The 23,211-nt window shown below is 43.2% G+C and overlaps 1 protein-coding gene across 3 annotated transcripts in view; it reads right to left on the reverse strand.

Moving 5' to 3' along the window:
* COMMD10 (COMM domain containing 10) overlaps positions 1 to 23,211 on the reverse strand; it is a 347,784-nt gene that overhangs the window by 48,996 nt on the left and 275,577 nt on the right. Inside the window, exon 6 of one of the 3 annotated variants that reach the window (XM_033929051.1) lies at positions 17,625 to 17,733. The exons of the other annotated variants lie outside the window; for them this stretch is intronic. Within the exon in view, the coding sequence (XP_033784942.1) occupies positions 17,683 to 17,733 (51 nt within the window). The 3' untranslated portion in view covers positions 17,625 to 17,682. Of the gene's footprint in view, positions 1 to 17,624; positions 17,734 to 23,211 lie in introns of those variants that run through there. 3 annotated transcript variants of the gene reach the window in all.

A 23,211-nucleotide genomic window follows, 5' to 3' on the forward strand; every position in this document is an offset into this window, starting at 1 on the left:
TCAGGGTCTGAGGTTTTCACAATTACAATCATTATATTTTACATCATTTAGAGCTGTGATTTTAGAAGTTATTCTATTTAGATTGGATCCTCAACAGATAGGTTTTTGTCTTCTTACTGACCTTTATTTGAAATTTACTACAGATGTTATGTGAAGATGATATGCAGAGATTAGAATATTTTTGAATTAGAAGACTATTGAAGAATTATGGACTAGTGGAGTTTTTCTGACCAAAGATGTATCTCCTTGTCTCAACTTTGCATTGAAACAAGAATGTTTGCAGGGAACTGTTCTTCTTGGTTCCCCTTAAAACACAGGTCTTTTCTCCACTTTTTATAGTGTATTTATGAGACTGTGTCTGATTGAGGCCACTACGTGGTGAGCTGTTTTCTGGATATTTTTGGCACATATTAGTGATTTTAACTATCCAGACTTGTTTTTGTATTCATTTTTGTCAAAAGAAATCTATTACATGTCTCTGTATAGAATTGCAATAAATAAATTTAAGCGTCATACATCAAGAAAAGTTACCAATTTATCACTACAGTACTATAAAAGTAGATTCATACATTTCACAAATTTATGACTTTTGAGCACTTTAGATTTTATAAGCATACTTGCTAGTTGGATTGTTAAGGTAACACAGTCAATGATGTAAGTTCTAAGTAATGTTAAGTTTTATTGTGATCTTGTTTTATGTTTTTAATGCCTGAATCAATACGTTGTGCTCCGTCCCTGGCAGTGTTCAAATCCAAGCTAAAGGCCCACTTTTTTTTAACTGCTTTCAACTCTTAAACTCCTCCTCACTGCTGTCAGATACCTAGACCCACTGTAATCTCCCCAACCCTGAAATGTTCTGTCTAAATTAGATTGTAAGCTCTTCTGAGCAGGGACTGTCTACTGTATGTTAAAATGTACAGCGTTACTTATGCCTTTCAGCGCTACAGAAATAATAAATAGTAGTAGTTCTATTTTGTACAATGCTTAAAATTGTTAGATAGTGTTGTTTATAACCATTTTAAATAAATATATACAAATAATACACTATCTAAGTTTACTATTTTTCTTAAACTGTTATGCCACATTTTATATTGTAAAAGTGTACAATACTATGGTATTCTATTGCAAACTCTATGTTTTGATCTACATATTGTGTCAATTTTAAATAACTGCAAGCCCTAATTACAAAAAATTATCACCTCCTCTTTTGTGTCTCTTTGGTTTCAGACAGATCAATGTTATTTATTGTATCTCTTCTGCAATCTTCATCCAAAATATGCCATAAATGTACTTGTTTAGCTGTTATCAGGGATCTCAAAGTCCCTCCTTGAGGGCCGGAATCCAGTTGGGTTTTCAGGATTTCCCCCAATGAATATGCATTGAAACCAGTGCATGCACATTCATTGGGGAAATCCTGAAAACCCGACTGGATTGCGGCCCTCAAGGAGGGACTTTGAGATCCCTGTGTTACACTGTGTCGTTTTGATATTAACATCTCCCATTACTTAATATCTTGTAGATTGCTGTGGTGGTGGCTCATCACTGTTCAAACTTTCAGGAGCCTAATGTACAATTAAGAAGACAGATACATTAAGAAGATGTACATAAAGTATCTCTACCAATAAAAAAAAAAAAAAGCACCTCGTCAAAAATTCTGGGAGATTTCAGATCTTCTCAGAACTAAATTTAGGACAGGAAGTGATAAATGAACTAAAAGTAATTTACCATAAAAATTAGAACAGCCTCTTTGTGCATTTCCTTGGATGATGTCAGAGTCAAAAGGAAAAATCATTTAAGCCTTTTCTGTCATCTTCATTAACTGAAGGGGAATGTGTTGTATCATATGAGATGCAGTCAATTCCTTTTAAAGAGAACTTCCAGGAAAATGCAATTTCTATTGCAGATCACCAGATAAAGAGTTTTACATAAAACCGCCAACAGATAATGTGGAAAACAATGTCTCACCTTCAATACAATGACAAGCTATTTATGTATTTCCATAAGGTGCGAATGACTAGGCTCCTCCAGTCTTTTAAGTACTACAAATGGATCAGGTTTATCTGTTGGGATGTACTGGAATGGACTTCAATGATAACTGCATTAGTTAGAATGTAAGGACAGTTCTGGGCAAACTTTTACACTAACTGTCGGGAGGCAAATACCTGGATTAAACACGAAACAAATGTAATAAATGAATGAATAAAAATGTTATCAGTTTCAAAGGATCCCCAAAAGAGCTTCAAGTAAAAAAACAAACCCTCCTTTCCTTTTCTATACAAACTTACAATACCATGAAGTCAGAAATATGGAATTACTACAATTACATGGGAACGATATTTAAGTAAACTGCTAGCAGAGACTTGAGAATCAATGAAGCTTGGCTAGCCATATGTTCCGGAGGTCAGGTTGGAACGTTACATGAACACTAATTTGATAAGTGTAATCAAGTGTTTCAGCTTGATGTGGACCACCACCCTGCTTAGCAGAAGATGATTGATGAAGGATGTAATTAGAAGAGAACCGCTGCGGCTAACCTTTGTCTCAGCCCTGTGCTATGTTCTTAAAAGAAAAATAATGGAAGCAGAACAAAACCAACAAAGACGATTTGAAAACAGGTTTTCTCGTGGCATGATGAGAGTTGTTAATTGACAGCAAAGGAATATTGAAAATATGATTTTAAGCACAAGGAAAACTAATAATGTTTTTGAAAACTGTCATAGAAGTACAATGCTTTTCAGTGATCATGCTCACATTAGATGCAATTTTGATATACTTTTCCTTGGGTGCTCTTTTTAATCAAATGGAGAAGTAGCACAGCTGTTAATTGTTAAAACATTCTTATGCTTCCCACAGCTGAATCCAGAAGTCCAAAGCAGTGAAAAAGCTGGTGCTTCTGTTAGATGAACTAGAGAGCCACCTGGGTGACTTCTTGGGGACAGCAGCAGCATTTTTAATTTCTTGCCAGCTTAGGCCCCTGGCTGTTAAGAGGAAGGGCATATAAGAATGTATCAATTTCCTTATAGGCACAGGGTTAGTATTCTGGTAAGAGCCACAAGATCCCTACCTCAAAATTAACCAAGACCTTACTTCAGAGGAAACCGACATCCTTGTGAGCGCCTTTCCCCCCTGCCAGCATCTTCTGTTTGACAGTGAAAGATTGAGGATCATGTGACATCAGATCTGACAAAATGGAGGGATAGTTATTGTTGAGATAGAACCGAGCTTGCTGATTGCCTGCTAACACTACTGATGGGGATTAGCTTTTCAGGTCTGAAGGAAGAATGAGTGCCAAATGATATCATTACCCAGTACCAGATGAGGATGGAGGAGTGCAGTCAGCAGCATGAGGTGAGGAGGTTCTCTTGGAGTTTCTGCAGCTGGCATTATGCTTGTTGCAGGTTTCCGGGTCTCGCTGCTTCTTTGTCAGGTAGAAACAGACATTTCAGCCATCATGGCTTTCTTCAGGGTATGTTCTGGAGTGGGATCACTGACCTGACTGGGAACCGGGCAGTCCACCAATTTAAACTTTGGCGGGAAAGTCAGTTGGTCAGAAATTTGAATTTTGTTGTAAAAGTCCATAGAATGGAAAAGTCTCTGGTAGGTTTAAAGATGTTCTCCCTGTGGTGCTGGGTTAGATGTTCTCGCAGGGTTTCCTTAGCTGGCATTGTGCTTGTTGCAGGTTTCCGAGTCTCGCTGCATCTTTGTCAGGCAGGAGGTTGGTAATAGAGCAAGCAAAGGTTTGTCTATGAAAACAGCCTCGACAATTAGAGAGGAACTGGAGGCCCCAGAAGAACAGGGAAGTGCTCAGGTCACTTCTGCAATTCTGGTATGCCTCATCCTATTCTTATTAAACTAGCAATAGAAACATTATATTTTATTTATTTATTTTTCTTATGATGTCATTGCCTTTCCTGTCCCATGTCCTCCTGTTGTTATTATAATGTTTTACACTAACCATAGATGTAAAATAAATATAAAGAAGATAAACTTATCTGAGATTTTCAACAAGAGGCTTTTTGATCTTACTAACGGCAGCCATAGACCAAAATATTAAAGTGCAGGTGCTCTAAAATGCTCATAAATGAAAGCCATTCTTATGAAACCCGGTCCCCTGACTCGAGTTTCGCACTCTTCCTCAGGAGGGGTCACTAATGAGAAAAACACACAAACATCGTGCTCTATACAACATGACCTTAAAACTATAAACAGCTCTAAAAAAACTATATAAATGGTCTTTATCTCACTACTGGCTGGTAGAGGCAGTGCTATGAACAGGCTGCCTTTGGCCATCCCCGCCAGGGCTTTCCCTCTATCACATCACTTCCTGAAGATAGATGACGTGGCAGAGGGAAGGCCCTGATAAGGTCCGTCGCAAGCAGCCCATTCATAGCATTGGAGAGAGAGAGACCAGACCTACACGGCGGGAGGGAGGGAGGAAGGGACAGGGACATGGGTGCTAGACCACAATTTGGGGAGGGGAAGGAGGGAACATGGATGCTAGGCCAATGGTGGTGGTGTTGGGGAAAGAAAGGGACATGGATGCTAGACTGCAAGTAGGGGGATGAGGAGGAGACGTGGATGCTGGACTGCAAAGTAGGGGACATGGATCCTGGACTGCAAGTGAGGGTGGAGAGGAGGGGACATGGATCCTTGATTGCAAGTAGTTGGGGGGGGGGAGGGACATGGATCCTGGATTGCAAGTAGGGGGGAGAGGAGGGGGCATGGTTCCTGGACTGCAAGTTGGTGGGGGAGAGGAGGGAACATGGATGCTGCACTGAAAGTGGTGGGTGGGGGGGGAAGGAGGGGACATAGATGCTATACCATCAGGGGAAGGAAGAGAAGGGAGGGGACATAGATCCTGCACTGCAAGTAAGGAGGGGGAGAAGACATGGATACTAGACCTGCAGGTGGAGAAGGGGAGGGGAGGGGATATGGATGCTGTACTGCAGGTGGGGGATGGGACATGGATGCTACACCTGCAGGGAGAAGAGAGGGGAGGTAACATGCAAGCTGGAACCATAAGTTGAAGGGAAAGGGGGTGAAAAGAAAGCACCCAAAAAAAATCTCAGGAAGAACATACAAAACTCCTAAAACTAATAAATTATGCCCTATTGGAAACCATAGGAGGGACCTACCTAGACACTACCAGGTCTACCCACTGCACTCATATAAAGACCCACTCATTCACTTAACACACAAAAAACAAGAAAAAAGGAAACAGCAACCAGTGTCTTCAAAATGGAGTACAGACTCCTCCCCCTTCCAGTCAGACCAATCCCCAGCCAGCTTCAACCAAAGAACACCGCCCACTCAATTCGGGCATTCAGACACTGGTTGCTGGAGAATCCCACGCCTCAGCTCCTAAGTATGTTGATGTGAGCAGTTGGAGCACTTGGAGAGCCTCTACAATTGCTGGTAGAGTAGGCTGGAATCATTTCCCTGACGCAGCTCAGCGAAATGGAGGTTTCCCCGTCAGGAAAGAATGGTTGCGGGGCCAGGCAGGCTTGCACTTTTTGGATGCATGGAAGACAGCCTGGACACCGTCTGCAGCTAAGTGTTTGTTTGTTTTTTCCTGCTTACCATTGACTGTGAGACTCATATATGTGCTGCTTACATTTTTTGATGTTTTGTAATTTGGTGTGCTAGAGTTTTTTTTAAGGTGGTTCCTACAAGAGCTACTATAGTGTTTCTCACTGCTGAGTGAACTGATACATTTTGGACCTTGCTTAATGGTTGTTTATAAGTGGAGTTTTTTGCCATATGATAATGAACTGAGGCTTTTTCTTCACTTTTTTCCTTTTTTTTCTTGTTTTTTTGTGTGTATTTTGCTGTTAGCTGCTAGGCTGAGCCAGGTATGTTCCTCCCCCATTAATCACAGTAACGTCTCAGCAGGAAAACATTCTGAGAGCCCAGAACCAAGGCTATCCAAAAGAAAACTTCTCCACAGACTCGGTTGTGCTAAGTTTTCCTTATAAAACCTGTGCATGTGAGTGTTATGCCTACTTACAGAACAACAGTTTGTTTGGGGAAACGTTGAGCTGGAGATAAACCATGTGACATGCTTGCCTGTTTTGTTGCTCAGTTTTGTTTGGAGTTTTTTTTTTCTTTTCTGGGCTGTACATGCCCATGAACTGGCACAGCTGCTGGAGCATAAGCAGCTTAGTGAATGTTCTAAACCAGTGGTTCCCAAACCTGTCCTGGAGGACCCCCAGGCCAGTCGGGTTTTCAAGATAGCCCTAATGAAAATGCATGACAGAGATTTGCATATAATGGAGATGCCAGGAATACAGATCTGCCCCATGCATATTCATTAGGGCAATCTTGAAAACCCGACTGGCCTGGGGGTCCTTCAGGACAGGTTTGGGAACCACTGTTCTAAACTGATGTTCTTAAACTACCTGCTCTGGTGAAGAGGACTGTGTATCAGAATACTGAGAAAGTCCAGAGGCAGGGGACTGAATGATAAGGCTTTACTTACAAAACCTGGACACTGGATTTGAGGGTTTTGCCTCTGATTGAGAAGCTTATGTTTGCCAAAGGTGAATGATTGTTTGTTTTGAAACTGCTGAGCTGAAGCCTATCCTTTTGCTTGGTGAAACCAGTAACCATAATAAAGCTAAGATTTAATGTATTCTGACTTGGACTCTTCCCTTGAATGCTCTTATTAGGCTGATAAGAAGCCAGGCAAAGTCCTGAAGGTCCCCTTGGTGTAAGGGACATGCCGGGCCAGAGTACTTTGTCACGATCCCGGGGGCTCGCAACGCAGCTCAAGAGCGCGGGTGTGACAGTACTCATACACCCACTCATACTAACACAGAAACATAGGCATATACAAACATGCTCATACCTCCATAAGTCCACATCCAAATAAAACAGATAAATATTAAAAAACAGAGATACAGATACACACGTACAAAATACACACAGATACACAGACATGTGAATGAGTGCACACATGAACACACATACACACCCATACCCACACACATGCAGAGAGGTTGGACAGAATTCCATGAGCAATGTTCTGCGTGCTTTCCACTTATTATTATTTCTTATGTCTCTGGAGCAAGTTTTTGCTTGTGGAATCTGAAAAAATTAATAATTAAAAAAAAAAAAAATCCAAATGCACTTATATATTGCATTTATGAGATTTTTTTTCATATGCTCACAATGAGATTTGTATGACTGCTAATTACCTCAAACCTCTCTATTTGAATGGCTGAACAATAGGCCCAGTGCATAGATTGGACCTCCAATAGATTTGCTGCACTAATAATATCGAGACTGAACTAAGCATAATAATTTCCACTTTTGTGCGACTTTAATAATGCTGTTCTTATTCCTTTGTGTGTGCTAAAGAGATTGAGCTGAAGAGTAAATAATTCTGGGCTTACATAGCTAGCATGTCAAAAGAGCCAAATATTGTCCGTAACTTCTAATATCAAATTACAACTCAAGAAAGTAAACAATAGATCAGCTTGTTCTAAAATTATTCTTCAGACTAAACCTCAGCAAATGTCAAGGTCTTAAAAAAAGGACATGCAACAGAATTTTTGAAGAAATCAAAATGGCAAACTAATTACCAGAATCATATTATGACTACTGCGTATAACTTTACAGCTTTGCTCATGACTAAGTTCCTACTTAGACAGTGGTGGTGGTTTAATATTGCAATTTTTGCTACTTCTACAAAATCTGATTTAATGCCTTCCAGATCAGCTGTTTGTCACAATTTGGCAGCAACACACAATAAGGGTCTTTTACTAAACAGCGGTAAGTGCTAGCATGCACTTATCTTGAGGTACATAAAATACCAAAAATGCTGGGAGTCATTCTGGATTCTACTCTCTACTATGCACCACAAATTTCCAACTTATTGAAGAAAACCTACTACTGTATGAAGCAACTAAGCTTATTAGACCGCTTTTCTTTGAACACCACTTTGCTGTTTTGGTCCAAATGCTCAAACTTTCTCTACTTGACTACTGAAACTCACTATATGCTGGAATAAATACAATACAAATATGCGATTATAACTGACACAAAATGCAACAATCAGGCTGATTTTGAGGCTCAAAAAATTTGATAGATTATCAGATTACAATCATAAACTTCACTGGTTACTGTGACGGACGAGTGGCCACCTCTCATCACTACACTACCAGGTTCTTCCCCAGTCAATCTGGCCTCCAAAGATTGTACCACCAGTCTCCACCAAGTCCTTCTAGTCACCACCAGTTCCCCCCAAATATCACTGGACTTCTGGGTCTTCTAGCTGCATCCGGTACTATTACCAGTCTCTCCGCAGGTTGCCATCAGTCCTTCCACTCCCACCATTGGTCACTCACCAGTCCCCTTCAGCCAAGGATCTCTGGTTCTTCTGGCTGCTTACAGTGCCATTACCAGTCTCTCTGCTGGTTGCCACTGGTCCCTCCGGTCTGTCCACCAGTCACTCCAGGCTCTACCGGTCACAGCTGGTCAAGATCAGGCTTACCGAGGGCTAGGCTTTCGCCAGCATTTCTCCCTTTGAGGGTCACCTGAGCTCCAGGAGGAGCTCTTCTTTTCCAGGTTCATTGTTCTGGGAGTCTGGTTTTCTAAGCCCTTTTTCACTCAGGTTGAATAGAGAGATCCCAGATATCTTTGCAGTATCTCTATGCAAATTAGCTCCTCCTTCTGAACACCTGTCTTCCCTCTACTGGTCTGTGACAGGATATACACCCCGTTATAGTTGCAAATAACCTCCCAAATCTCATTTAAAACTTTTTGCATTCTATACTATGTAAACAACACCAACTCATCCAAGGCATTAATTCATATCTTCTCAGAACTCTACTTCTCTTCAACTAGAATAGCCAATACCTTGCTAATAATATTCCCTTCTCCTAGAGGAGTCAAATACAGCTCTTTATTCACTTATGTTGCTATTAAAATCTGGAACAGTCTACCTACAAACCCAAGAAAAGAATCCCACTATCTAAAATTCAGAAGAAGCCTAAAAACATACACCTACCACAATAATGCCTATGAATCCAACTCTCATCCCAAATGCTCATTAGTCTGTAAGTGATTATAGTAATCCTGCTAGTCTACAACAAACTATTAGCTCCACTCTAGCAGTACCCATTATCAAATAAAATTGTAAAAGGTTTGTGGCTATTTGTCTCTGTTGTTGTTAGGTGCCATAGACTCGTGTTCAAGTCCTAGCGACTTGATGATAGCATCAAGTTTTCATGGCAGAATACAGTAGATTGCCAGGTCTTTCTTCTGATTTGTCTCTACCTATGTTAATTCTTTGTTCAGATGTAGTGTATCTAAATTTTCAGAAAGCTTTTGATGAAGTTCCTTATGAGAGGCTCCTGAGAAAAAAAAAAGAGTCATGGGATAGGTGGCAAAGTTCAGTTGTGGATTAAAAATTGGTTATCGGATAGAAAACAGAGGGTAGTGTTAAATGGTCATTTTTCTCAATGGAGGAGAGCAAACAGTGAAGTGCCAAAGGATCTATATTGGGACTGGTGCTATTTAACTTATTTATTAAAAAATCTGGAAATTGGAACAATGAGTGAGGTGATTAAATTTGCAGATGACACTAAACTGTTGTTAAAACGCATGCAGATTGTGAAAAATTGCAGGCAAACCATAGGAAATTGGAAGACTGGGTGTCCAAGTGGCAGATGAAATTGAATGTGGACAAATCCAAAGTGATGCATATTGGGAAGTATAACCCAAATCACAGTTACCAGATGCTAGAGTCCATCTTGGGGGTTAGCACCCAAGAAAAAGATCTGGGTATCATTGTAGATAATACGATGAAGCCTTCCGCCCAATTTGTGGCGGTGGCCAAAAATGCAAACAAGATGCTAGGAATTATTAAAAAGGGATGGTTAACAAGACTAAGAATGCTATAATGCCTCTGTATCACTCCATGGTGTGTTCAATTCTGGTATCCTTATCTCAAGAAAGATATAGCGGCACTGGAAAAGGTTCAAAGAAGAGCGACCAAAATGATAATGGGGATGGAACTCTTCTCGTATGAGGAAAGACTGGAAAGATTAAGGCTTTTCAGCTTGGTAAAGAGACAGATGAGGGGAGATATGAATGAAGTCTACAAAATCCTGAGTGGATCAGAACAGGTACAAGTGGATCAATTTTTCACTCTGTCAAAAATTACAAAGACTAGGGGACACTCAATGAAGTTACACAGAAATACTTTTAAAACCAATAAGAGGAAATATTTTTTCACTCAGAAAATAGTTAAGCTCTAGAATGCATTGCCAGAGGTTGTGGTAAGAGTGGATAGCATAGATGGGTTTGTTTGTTTTTTTTTTTAATAAATATTTATTGATTTTTAGGACCAACAAAAGTGCAGAACCGTATTTATACAATAATCATCAGGTTAAACACTTATATTCATAATCAATAACAATGAGACGCAATAACATCCCACATATGACAACCTCATATGTCAATGCAATTGATGACTCCAAAATGATATTAATTTGTCCCCAAATTGACCTCCAAAAATTAAGTATCAAGGGACAATAGAACAACATATGATCCAGTGTCCCTATGTCAAGAAGACAGTGGCAGCATCTTTTAGACTTAGAACTATCTAATTTCTGTAAACGAACTGGGGTCCAGAAAGTTCTATGCAACAAAAAAAAAAAACAGGTTTGTCTCATAGATGCTGACGTTGTACATCTCATCCTCCAAGTCCAAATTCGTGGTCATTGAGTAGCAGAAATCTGCTGCTTAATCTCAATGCTCCAAATATCTCTCAAACTTGCTTTTGGTTTCTTATTCATATAGCCAGATATTAATTTATACCACTTGGCTGCCTGATGCCCCAGCAAATCTATCTGGAAGCATAGGCCCAGCAAGCTATACTGATTTTTTAGATTTCGCCAATCAGGGAACCCCTTCTGAATGGCATGCTACAACTGCAACCACTTATATATTTGAGATTTTAAAATACCGAATGATTGATGGATCACCGAAAGGGTGGTGGATCGCTGGAATGGTCTTCCACTTCAGGTGATTGAGGCCAACAGCGTGCCTGATTTTAAGGCCAAATGGGATCGACAAGTGGGTTCTATTCGCAAAGTAAAGGCAGGGGAGAGTCATTAGGGTGGGCAGACTGGATGGGCCTTGGCCCTTATCTGCCGTCGATTTCTATGTTTCTATGTTTCTATTGTTGCAGTCGTGAAAAATCAAGCATTTTCCCATTTGATACTACATCCTCTAATGTGCGTATGCCTGCCTGCAGCCAATTCTTCCAGAGGATCTTAGACTCGCCAACTTGAATTGATGGTTTTAAGAAAGGTTTGGACAATTTCCTGTAAAAACATTCTTCCAGGCTGAGCCCCCCTCTAAATGTGGTTTATCAGTCAGAGGCAGCTAAAAATGTAGTGCCGATTACTTACTGTTCCCTGCACCAGAAAGGGAGTGTAACTTCCATGGCCTAGGCCATTCTGAAGGTAAATCATACCATTCTGGTATTGGAGCCTCTAGCACCTGTTAACTGGAATATCAAGAAGTAACTAAGAACTCACCAACTCTCAACTCAGTCTGGCCGCTGTCAGATACCTAGCTGGATGCTGCACTGAATCCTCTTCCTTTGAATCAGAAAGGAACCTGTCTTGGGATGATGGATCCAACACAGGTCTTACTCTGGGATCACAAGCCCTGCTGCCTTTAAAGAGGAAGACTACAGACTAAACAAAGATAGTTAAAACCTGCACGCTGATTCTGGGATTACCAGAAAGGACAACCTCTTTGAGCATCTCACTACTATCTACTGCTCCTTAATAGAGAGGGATATATTCACTCTTGGATGAGTTCCCTAGTGACACCTACCTAGAAATTAAGTCTCAGATCTCAGAAGTGAACGCCTTACCTATTACATAGCCCAGCAGCTCTCTCCAATTAGCTCCTCAAGGCAGGAACCCACCAGTTCCTTGTCCAAAGACCAGAGTAAGCAAGCCTGTGCATCAAAGACTGGGACCTACAGCTGAGCACATTTCTCATCTCTTCTACAGATATTTGTTCTAGGAAAGTACCCCCTTGGATTTTTTTTTTCAAGAGGGCCATGGAACAAGGGCACTAAGAATGCTTCCCACTCTGTCATATGCATCAGACACACAGACTCTGCACCGCTGATAGAAGCGATCAGCGACAGATGCATATCCTATGTCTCCATCAGTCATAAACTGCCACTCCCATATACGGAATCCAAGTCGCTCCCTCTTTTTCTTTTTTTAAACTTCAAATAAATATATTAGTCCTAATTTTATATATAAAGTAATATCCTATATTTCTGTAATTACCGTATTTTCGCGGATATAACGCGCACCATTGTAAAACGCGCACAGGGGTATAGCGCGCAGAAATCACGATGATATGTACAAAAACTTTTCTATACCGCGCTCAGGCATATAACGCGCATGCTGCCCGACTCTCCTCTGGCCACCCCGACTCTCCTTTCGCTCTCCCCGACTCTCCTCTGGCCACCCCGACTCTCCTTTCGCCCTCCCCGACTCTCATCTGGTTGCCCCGACTCACCCTGACTTTCGGTGCACTGCCCCGACTCTCCTCTGGTTGCCCCGACTCACCGTTCACCCGCCCTGACTTTCGGTGCACTGCCCCGCCTCTCCGTGCCTGTCCCCCTTGAAGTCCTGTCCCCCCTTGAAGGTCTGCCTGTCCCCCCTTGAAGGTCTGCCTGTCCCCCCTTGAAGTCCTGTCCCCCTTGAAGGTCTGCCTGTCCCCCTTGAAGATCTGCCTGTCCCCCCTTGAAGTCCTGTCCCCATCCTGAAAGCCTGATGCCCCCCCTCGACGTCCGATTCTTCTCCCCCCTCGGCAGGACCACTCGCACCCCCACCCCGAAGGACCGCCGACTCCCCGACAATATTGGGCCAGGAGGGAGCCCAAATCCTCCCGGCCACGGCGACCCCCCAACCCCACCCCGCACTACATTACGGGCAGGAGGGATCCCAGGCCCTCCTGCCCTCGACGCAAACCCCCCTCCCCCCCAGCCGACCCGCGACCCCCCTGGCCGACCCCCACGACCCCCCCACCCCCCTTCCCCGTACCTTTGGAAGTTGGCCGGACGGACGGGAGCCAAACCCGCCTGTCCGGCAGGCAGCCAACGAAGGAATGAGGCCGGATTGGCCCATCCGTCCTAAAGCTCCGCCTACTGGTGGGGCCTAAGGCGCGTGGGCCAATCAGAATAGGCCCTGGAGCCTTAGGTCCCACCTTGGGGCGCGGCCTGAGACACATGGTCGGGTTTGGCCCATGTGCCTCAGGCCGCGCCCCCAGGTGGGACCTAAGGCTCCAGGGCCTATTCTGATTGGCCCACGCGCCTTAGGCCCCACCAGTAGGCGGAGCTTTAGGACGGATGGGCCAATCCGGCCTCATTCCTTCGTTGGCTGCCTGCCGGACAGGCGGGTTTGGCTCCCGTCTGTCCGGCCAACTTCCAAAGGTACGGGGAAGGGGGGTGGGGGGGTCATGGGGGTCGGCCAGGGGGGTCGCGGGTCGGCTGGGGGGGCGGTCGGAGGTTCTTGGGGGGGGGGCGGGCGTTGGAGGGAGGGGGGTTTGCGTCGAGGGCAGGAGGGCCTGGGATCCCTCCTGCCCGTAATGTAGTGCGGGGTGGGGTTAGGGGGTCGCCGTGGCCAGGAGGGTTTGGGCTCCCTTCTGGCCCAACTACACAAAGTACGGGGAAGGCGGGTGGGGGTGTCGTGGGGGTCGGCCAGGGGGGTCGCGGGTCGGCTGGGGGACGGGCGGAGGTTCTTGGGGGGGGGGGCGGTCGTTGGGGGGAGGGGGTTTGCGTCGAGGGCAGGAGGGCCTGGGATCCCTCCTGCCCGTAATGTAGTGCGGGGTGGGGTTAGGGGGTCGCCGTGGCCAGGAGGGTTTGGGCTCCCTCCTGGCCCGATATTGTTGGGGAGTCGGCGGTCCTTCGGGGTGAGGGTGCGAGTGGTCCTGCCGGGGGGGGGGATGTATCGGACGTCGGGGAGTCGGCCGGGCAAGAGGGCTTGGGCTCCCTCTTGCTCCGATCGTGGATGCGGGTGCGGGTGGGAGCGCGTGCGAGCGGTCGTTCGGGGTGGGGGTGCGAGCGGTCCTGCTGGGGGGGGTGAATCGGGCGTCGGGCGGGGTGGGAACTATGTTTAAAAACTTTTGTATACCGCGCTCAGGCATATAACGCGCGAGGGGTGTGCGCGGTACGTAAAATCACGTATAACGCGCGCGTTATATCCGCGAAAATACGGTAATCAAATTTCTCTTAGACTTACTATACATAATAGGAGTTGGAGTTGGGATTGGACAGTAGACAAATAGAGGAGACAAAAGTTTGGTGTACCGACTCCACAGCCCTGCTTATTACCATCTTCCACGCTTCTCAGCTATATTATCAGATATTATATTCTTGTTCTGTTGTCTCTACTATATAATTTGGTATTGTTATATTCCTTCACTGTTTAATAATTGTAAAAAACCTTGATATATTTGTTATGCAAGGTGTTTCAGAAAATGTCAGAATAAACTAAATTAAATCAACCCTGTTGTTGGGTGGATATGTTGTATGGAGAGTGGCTGAACATTGATTCAGTCTTTGTAATTTCAGGCCCCTACCTCAAGATATCTGTCAACTTAGCCAAAATTTATTTGGAATCCGCTGGCATTCTTTAAAAAACATGCTCACACAGTTAGCACTTGATGCTGAACACAGAAATGGTTCTGAATATCAGTCTCTTAACTTCTACATCCTTTCAGTTTAATAGTAATGCATGCACTACAGTAAACAATACATTTTCCATTACAATTCCTCATTAAAAACTGGTAATTAAAAGATGAATGCTTCATTAAATAAAGAACACTGGCATGCATGCATTCTTGTAAACATTAATATTTATGATATATTGAATACTGTTTTTTAACAAAAGAGAGAATTGTTCCTTTTGAATTTCCAAATATATTCCCGCTGATTTTCAGGATTCATTTTCTACCAGGAAATTGGATAATATAGGCTGCAGCTTATCTTGAGCTTTTTTATCAGGAAAAAAAATATTTAAAATCATAATTTATTTAACAATGCATTTGTACTTCACTTAGCCAACATGGCTGCAAGATCCATTACAATCTAGAAATTAAAATAATGTTAACATACCGCTACATACGAAATGCAATTTATATTATCCATCTATATGACCTGGCAAAATAAAGAACATTGGAAAAAAAAAGTTGTAGAATTTTTTTTTAATCTTGCCATATCTTCAGCTTTAATTTTATAGTCACAACAGGATTTAATACTAATTTTGAACATTAAATCTGAATGGGTAATATATTAGAGAAGAAAGGTTTGATTAACAACAATAGCCATTTTTTTAAACACTCTGCATTACTCCTTTAGCTTTCCCCACTAGTTTTAGGCTTTTTTCTCTACTCCTCAGTAGCCATTGTCCAGCCACAGAAATTGACCAGCCAATATTCACAGCTATTTTACCAATGGTATTAATATTAGTTACTTAAATGTATATGTGGGGCGGTTAAACGTTCTAGTCAAACTAGACTAAACAAACATAAATCTAGGATCCACACAAAAATATGATGCCCCCCCCCCCCGGTTCAACACTGGGTTGATAGAACACACACAATGGATCAGATTAAATGGAGAATTATTGACAGTATTGACATAGGGAGGGTAATGTTGAAGAATATTTAAATTTACTGGAACAGCGATGGATATACAATTTGAATGCGGTCCAACCATTCGGCCTTAATGCTGAATTGGAATGGGCTTCTCTTTTATGATATCATAATAGCGGGGCTTGGCATTTAAGTAACTAATATTAATACAATTGGTAAAAATAAATATGAAATACAACAGTGAAATAATAATTGAAAATACTAACAGTTTGGCAAAATAACCCCTTTTGTTTTGATCGGGGACTGCCGTAATGACGTGGGGCCAGCTGTTCGTGATGTTGGGGTATTTAAATGTAGCTGTAGAACGCCGCCGCCATCTTTGTAAGATGAAAGTGGTCTAAGAAGCTGGCAGGTAAAACAAAATAGGTGTGTACACGGCATTTCTAAAGTTGTTTGAATTTTATGGAGTTTTTCGATGAAAAAGTAATGATAAAAATTTTCATTGTAGGGATTATGCCTTGAAAAAAGCTCCGGTGAAACATGTCGGCGGCCTGATATTCCCAATGGTTGAGACCACATATATAAGCTAAGTACCCATTTACAAGAAATTTAAAATGGTATTTAAAACCAGGAATGATTTATGAAATACAATAGCAGTTGTACAAAAGCTATATACACCTTGCACTTTATCTATAATAATAAAACCCTAGAGCGTGCATGCACTGTCGAAAGTCCGTGAGTCCTGGTGGCGTGAGGTGTGCTTCTGTGCCAGTCCTCACGGCGCATGCGCTAGCTGGAGGCGCGTGTGCCAGCGACTCCTCCCTCCCGCTACCGGTCCTCTTCAAAGTGGCCTGCTGAGGTTCGCCAGCCGCTGTAGCGAACCTTGCAGGCCGCTCTCCAAAGGATCGGTGAAGAAAACTATAAGAAGGCGAAGGCGGGACAGAGGCTGTGATCGGCAGCCCCGGCCGGCAGCCCCGTCCTCTCTGCTCTGGTGGCCCGCGCAGAAGAAGGAGCGGATGATGCAAGGGGGTTGAAAAAGCGAAAGGTGGGACGGGAAGGGGAAAGGGAGGGGGAGGAAGTCTAAAATGAGAAAAAAAAACCCACAACTTTATACAGGAAGAGGAGTCTTTAGCACCCGTTAATGTAACAGGCTTAAAGACTAGTAAATATATAAAATAAACAGTAATATAACTGTGATAAAATAAAATACAAAAAATACAAAAAAAGAGTATATTTAAATAGAACCTGTGAGGAACCTACACGTCAAGCTTAAGGCTGTGAACTCAGTGAGCCTGGCGTGGTGTTCTGAGGATCTATTAAGAATGATATTAAAATAGGTCTGCTTGATTATGTTGAAGTCACTAAGGGCTCCTTTTACGAAGGTGCACTAGCGTTTTTAACGCAAGCACCGGATTAGCGCTTGCTATAGAACGCGCTAGTCAAAAAACTACCTCCTGCTCAAGAGGAGGCGATAGCGGCTAGCACATATGGCATTTTAGCGTGCGCTATTCCGCGCCTTCGTAAAAAGAGCCCTAAGGGTGATATACTTATTGAAGTGATACCTGGATTGTTTCAAACTGGAAGAATATTTTGTGCACTGATACTTTAGTACCTTTTAAAGTGAGTCATCCACTACTTGCTGTGAACGATATTCACTCATTTTCATGTAGTTCATTGTGAATTTTTTGGCATGCTTTTTCAGATGGCGTTCAGACAGATGCATGACTTTGGATCAGTGGTGTCAAACTCAAACCCTTTGCAGGGCTACATTTTGGATTTGTAGGTACTTGGAGGGCCTCAGAAAAAATAGTTAATTTCTCATTAAAGAAATGACAATTTTGCATGAGGTAAAACTCTTTATAGTTTATAAGTCTTTCCTTTTGGCTAAGTCTTAATAATAATATTGTAATTTATAGCATATCATCAAGAAACTGTTTTATTTTACTTAAGTGATTATGATAAACATACCGAGGGCCTCAAAATAGTACCTGGCGGGCCGAATGTGGTCCTCGGGCCGTGAGTTTGAGACCACTGTTTTGGATCTTCTTAGACAAACCACTGAAACATAACTTTAGCCAACTGGCTGTTTTGAGGTTTCTGCAAAAAAAAAAAAAATTTCAGTCCACTATCTATGCCTATGGACTTAACTGCATCACAAAGTTTCTCCCCCTCTTTTCATTCTGTGAACTGTAGACTCTCACTCCTAGATATTTAGCCCCTTGGGTTTGCTGGACTCCAGATGTGATTCTATCAAGTGCAGCAATTCTTTCTTCTAAACTTCTTCCATTTCTTATTAATAATAATAATAATAATAATAACTTTATTCTTTTATACCGCCATAATCAAAAGTTCTAGGCGGTTTATACTAAAAAGAGATGGACAATCAGTGAAATACAATAATACAGTAAAAAAAATACAAATATTTGTAAAATAGAATTTCAATAATAAAACTCACTAAGTAATAAACTTATCAAAGTGGTCTTAATTAATTTCCAAAAACTGCAATAGGATAACATAGCTTGCTGAATACATTTACCTAACTAAGATTGTTGCCTACCAGCACATATATCTAGCACATGAAATGCATCAGAATGTTGAACACCATTCCCCCAAGCATCTTATATACTCGTCCGACTGTATCTGACAATTCTGCTCCACCAAACACACACCAAGTCAAAACAGTCTACCATGTCATGAAAGCACAGGCATGCTCATCAGTGGCGTACCTAGCATATGTGACACCCGGGGCCCATAATTTTTTGACACCCCCCCATCTATATGAAAAACATGATTTTTAGTAACAATCCACACGTCACACATGAATACCTAGGAAAAGGCAGCATCTTACATACTGCAGTGAGCAGTACATCAATAAACCCATTGTAAAACTAAACAAGCCAGACTAGTACAGATCAATCCTACACAGTCAATCCTAACAGAAAACCATTTCTTTTTGAACACACAGAACACAGAAAACACCTTCGCCTAGTATGTAATCACAAACTACCCCCTCCCCCTTTTACAAAACTGTAGTGTGGTTTTTAGCCACAGTGGTAACAGCTCAGATGCCAACGCCAAAAAACGCTCTATAGTTTTGTAAATGGGGAGATAGAATAAAAATATGTAGACAAAGGTTAAACTGAAGCACGAAGAAGCTGGACTCTGCATACAATGCAACATCACAGAAACAGCGATGCATCTCACCTAAAGCAAAAAATAAATAAATAGAATTTTTTTCTACCTTGTCTTCTCTGGTTTCTCCTTTCCACCTCTTTTTGCCACTCTCTTCCTTTCATCAACTGTCTACCCTTTCTCTGCCCCTTCTATATGGCATCTTCTCTCTTTCTATTCCCCTTCCAGAAACTTTATGCCTCCCCCTTCCATCTCTCCCATCACCCCCATTGGTCTGGCATATATCTTCTTCCCTTCCCTCCTCCAGTGGTCTGGCATCTCTCTCCTCTCCTTTTCTTCTCTCTCCCACACCCCCATGGTCTGGTATTTCACTCTCTCCTCTTCCATCCCCCACTTCCATCAGCATCTATCCCCTTTCTCTCCCTCCATCCCAATTCCAAGCAGTATCCTTCCCCCTTATGTCTCTTTCCCCGCAATTCTATCAGCATCTGCCCCTTTCTCTCCCTTCACCACGCTTCCATACCACCCTGACCCCTTTTCTCACCCTTCACCATGAATCCATACCCTGACCCCCTTTCTCACCCACCATATCCTTCCATGCCACCCTGACCCCTTTTCTCACCCTTTACCATGATTCCATTCCACCCTGACCACCCTTTCTCACCCTCCACACCCTTCCATAACACCCAAATCCCCTTTTCTCACCCTTCACCATGATTCCAGACCACCCTGTCTCCCCTTTCTCACCCTCCACACCCTTCCATAACACCCTGACCCCCTTTCTCACTCTTCACCATGTTTCCATACCACCCTGACCCCCTTTCTCACCCTTCACCATGATTCCATACCACCCTGACCCCCCCTTTCTCACCCTTCATACCCTTCCATAACACCCTGACCTCCTTTCTCTCCCTTCACCACCTACTAAGCTCCTTTCTTTCTCCCTCCCAAATCAGCAAGGTCCTGCGATGACTGCTTCTGCTCTGGATGGAAGAGGTAAGTGATGTCGGAGGGGGCTGGGCCGGCAGACGCAGGGAGTTGCAGCAAGATCCCGTGATGACTGTGGCTGCTGGCCACACACCCCACCTCCCCCCTGATGTCATTTACCTCTTCTGGAACAGAGGCGGTAGACGGCGCAGTCATCGCGGGACCTTCGTTCACTTCAGCACAGCTGCCGACGCTGCTCTGTTATAAGTACGGCAACCGCGCTGAGGTGCCGTTTGGAGCAGCACGGGAGGTTCCGGATAGAGAATAACACGGGGAAAAAATCTGTCACCACCATCCCATTCACCTCCCTGTCAACCGTCACTGCCATACCATTCACCGCCCTGTCACTATCACCGTCCCCGCAGTATGCATACAAGCCTCAGTACTGCAATATTTAGCTTATTCCTTCCTTATAAATCAAAGTTTTGGCTGCTGAACTGGAGAAAGAGATGTTCAGCTGGCAGGGCTTTGTTTATAAATTTTTATCAACACAACTAATATACTACTTTATCCTGAAGCAAAAAAAAGAAAAAGAAATATAATTTTTTTTCTACCTTTGTTGTCAGGTTTCTGCTTTCCTCATCTTCTTACTGTGCCTCTCCCTTTCTCCCCCCTTCCAAATTGGTTTGGCACCCTTCTTCCCTCCGCTCCCCCCATAGTCTGGCATCTCTGTCTTCTTCCCTGCCAGCATCGTCTCCCCACTCTTTCTTCCCCATGTCCTTTCAGCGTCCTTCTTCCCACTCTGTCTTCCCCATGTCCTTTTAGCGTCGTCGTCCCCCCCCCCGTCTTCCCCATGTCCTTTCATGTCTCCCCACTCTCTCTTCCCCATTTCCCTGCAGCATCTTCTCCCCACTCTCTGTTCCCCATTTCCATTCAGCTTCTTTTCCCCACTCTGTCTTTCCCATGTCCTTTCAGTGTCCTTCTCCCCTCCTGTCATCCTCATGTGCTTTCAACGTTCTTCTCCCCCCTTTGTCTTCCCCATGTGCTTTAAGCATCCTTCTCCCCACTCTGTTTTACCCATTTCCCTTCAGTGTCTTTTCCTCTCCACTCCACATTTCCTCCTCCCTGCTCCTTACCTTTGTGGCTCTTTCACCCCCCCCCCCGCCCTTACCTTCATGACGCTTTCAACCCCTCCCACACCCCCGGACAACAGGCCCGGTGCAACAAACCTCCCTGCCCCGTGGCTGGTGATGTCTAAATTGCTTTCTTACAGCAGCCGGAACGTTGTAGTTGCATATGGCTGCCGTAAAGGTCGTCCCTGATACAACTTCTGGTTGCGTCAGAGATGACCTTTACGGCAGCCACACGCAGCTTCAACGCTCTGGCTGCTGTAAGAAGGCAATTTAAACTCCCGGTCATGAAGGGGCAGGGAGAGAGAAAGGGAGCTGTTTCAATTTCAACTTGGCGGCGGCAGTAAGGAGAGAGGGAGCGCGATAGGTGACCACGCGCATTCCCTCCCTTAACAGGCCATTCACCACTACACGGGGCGGTGAATGGCCTTGTCCCCGTAGCCACGATGGACACATTCTCTAGTTCCGGATCCGAGTGGCTGTGCACCCCCTTGGAGCGTGCACCCGGGGCAGACTTCCCCCCCCCCTCCCTTGGTACGCCACTGGTGCTCATTGAGGAAGTTTGAAAGTAAGAGAAAAACTTTCATAGGTGGTCACGTAGACCTTTACAAAATGTAGAATTTTTGTCTTGCACTGCAGCAAACATATGCTCTGCTTACGAAAATTGGGAGTCATATTAGCATCGCATTATAAGTGGACTAACGCTATAATGGGCTGCATTATAATGGAGTTGAACTGTAGTATTTATAAGGAACAATTCACTCTTGAGTCATCTAAATCTCAGAGAGCATTTTCTAATATATTTAACAACAAAATCACTACATTTCTAACAGAACATCTTACAATCAATTAAGTTTTTAAAGGATTGAGTTAAACAAGGCTGATCACAAAAACACATTTGTTATTCAAGTTGGCCATCAATATGCAACATTATTATATTATCTATATATTTAAGGCTCCTGTAGTTTCTGCAATTGAATTATAAGGTGAAAGAAAGTCCTATAATTCAATTTCAGATAATGCCAAGTCTTTTAAGCATATTATGAATATCTGCATTTTTATATTTTAACTTAAACCATGACTCCACGATATAGGCCAATTCTATTTATTAGAAATGGCAAGGGGGCCCACTGAGCACTCAAACGAAATATTTATAGAAACAGAACAGCCAAAAAAAGAAAAAAATCATCATCTAACTAGGGGCGCCGAAGAAAATGACTGTTTTAAAGGGCTCCGACGGGGAGTGTGGGGGGGGAACCCCCCACTTTACTTTATACAGATCGCGCGGCGTTGTGGGGGGCTTGGGGGGTTGTAACCCCCCACATTTTACTGAAAACTTCACTTTTTCCCTAAAAAACAGGGAAACAGTTAAGTTTCCAGTATAATGAGGGTGGTTACAACCCCCCAAACCCCCCACAACGCCACCGTGATCTGTATTAAATAAAGTGGGGGGGTTCCCAAACAAAACCCCCCATCGGAGCCCCTAAAAACACTCTTTTTCTTCGGTGCACGCTTCCATCTTGCACTCAGTTGTCGGCGCGCGCCTTTGTCTTCGGCGGTTTTGTCTATGAACCCTCTGAAGCAGCCAATCGGCGAAATGCGTCAGAACCCGTGCTTTAACATCTAAGTTAAATACAACTTTACAAATCTTCCTTGAGCACGTACACATTTATTAGTAGTTTTCACAGAGAAAATATTCAGTCGTTTCTACAGTGGGATGTTTGCTCACAAAGTGGACTCATTATCCAATGTATCTCTGAGCACAAATGAATGTAGCAGTATAAGCCTTGTAAGTTGATGTATCTGGTGCATGTCTGTTATTTTTTCTTAACTGCTGAATATTGCCAGTTAGCCGGTTAAATGCCATTTCACTGGCCAGGACCTGTTCCTGGCTGGTTGCTTGAGTTTAAATATCACGTGGTTAGTGTTATCTTTATTTACTGGTGACTTTCGCACTTCAGTTCAATAAGTTATGGATGTTCAAAATGTTCTTTAAATGAGTTTCTTTGGGCTAGAAAATATATGTATTTCCTGATGTTTTTATAGAAAAATAGAAACATGATGGCAGATAAAGGCCAAATGGCTCATATAGTCCGCCCATCCACAGTAATCATTATCTCTTTCTCTCACTGAGAGATCCCAGGCCCTCTTGAATTTAGACACAGTCTCCGTTTCCACCACCTCTTTCGGGAGACTGTTCCATACATCTACCACCCTTTCCATAAAAAAGTATTTCCTCAGATTACTCCAGAGCTTATCACCTTTTAACTTCATCCTATGCCCTCTCCCGTCTTTCCTCCAAACTATACCAGATTTTTTTTTTAAACTTTATTAAATTTTCAAGGCTAATACAAAGTGCATAAAATTATACATACATTAATAAACA

Source organism: Geotrypetes seraphini, chromosome 1, assembly GCF_902459505.1.
Source record: "Geotrypetes seraphini chromosome 1, aGeoSer1.1, whole genome shotgun sequence".
NCBI classification, from domain to species: domain Eukaryota; kingdom Metazoa; phylum Chordata; class Amphibia; order Gymnophiona; family Dermophiidae; genus Geotrypetes; species Geotrypetes seraphini.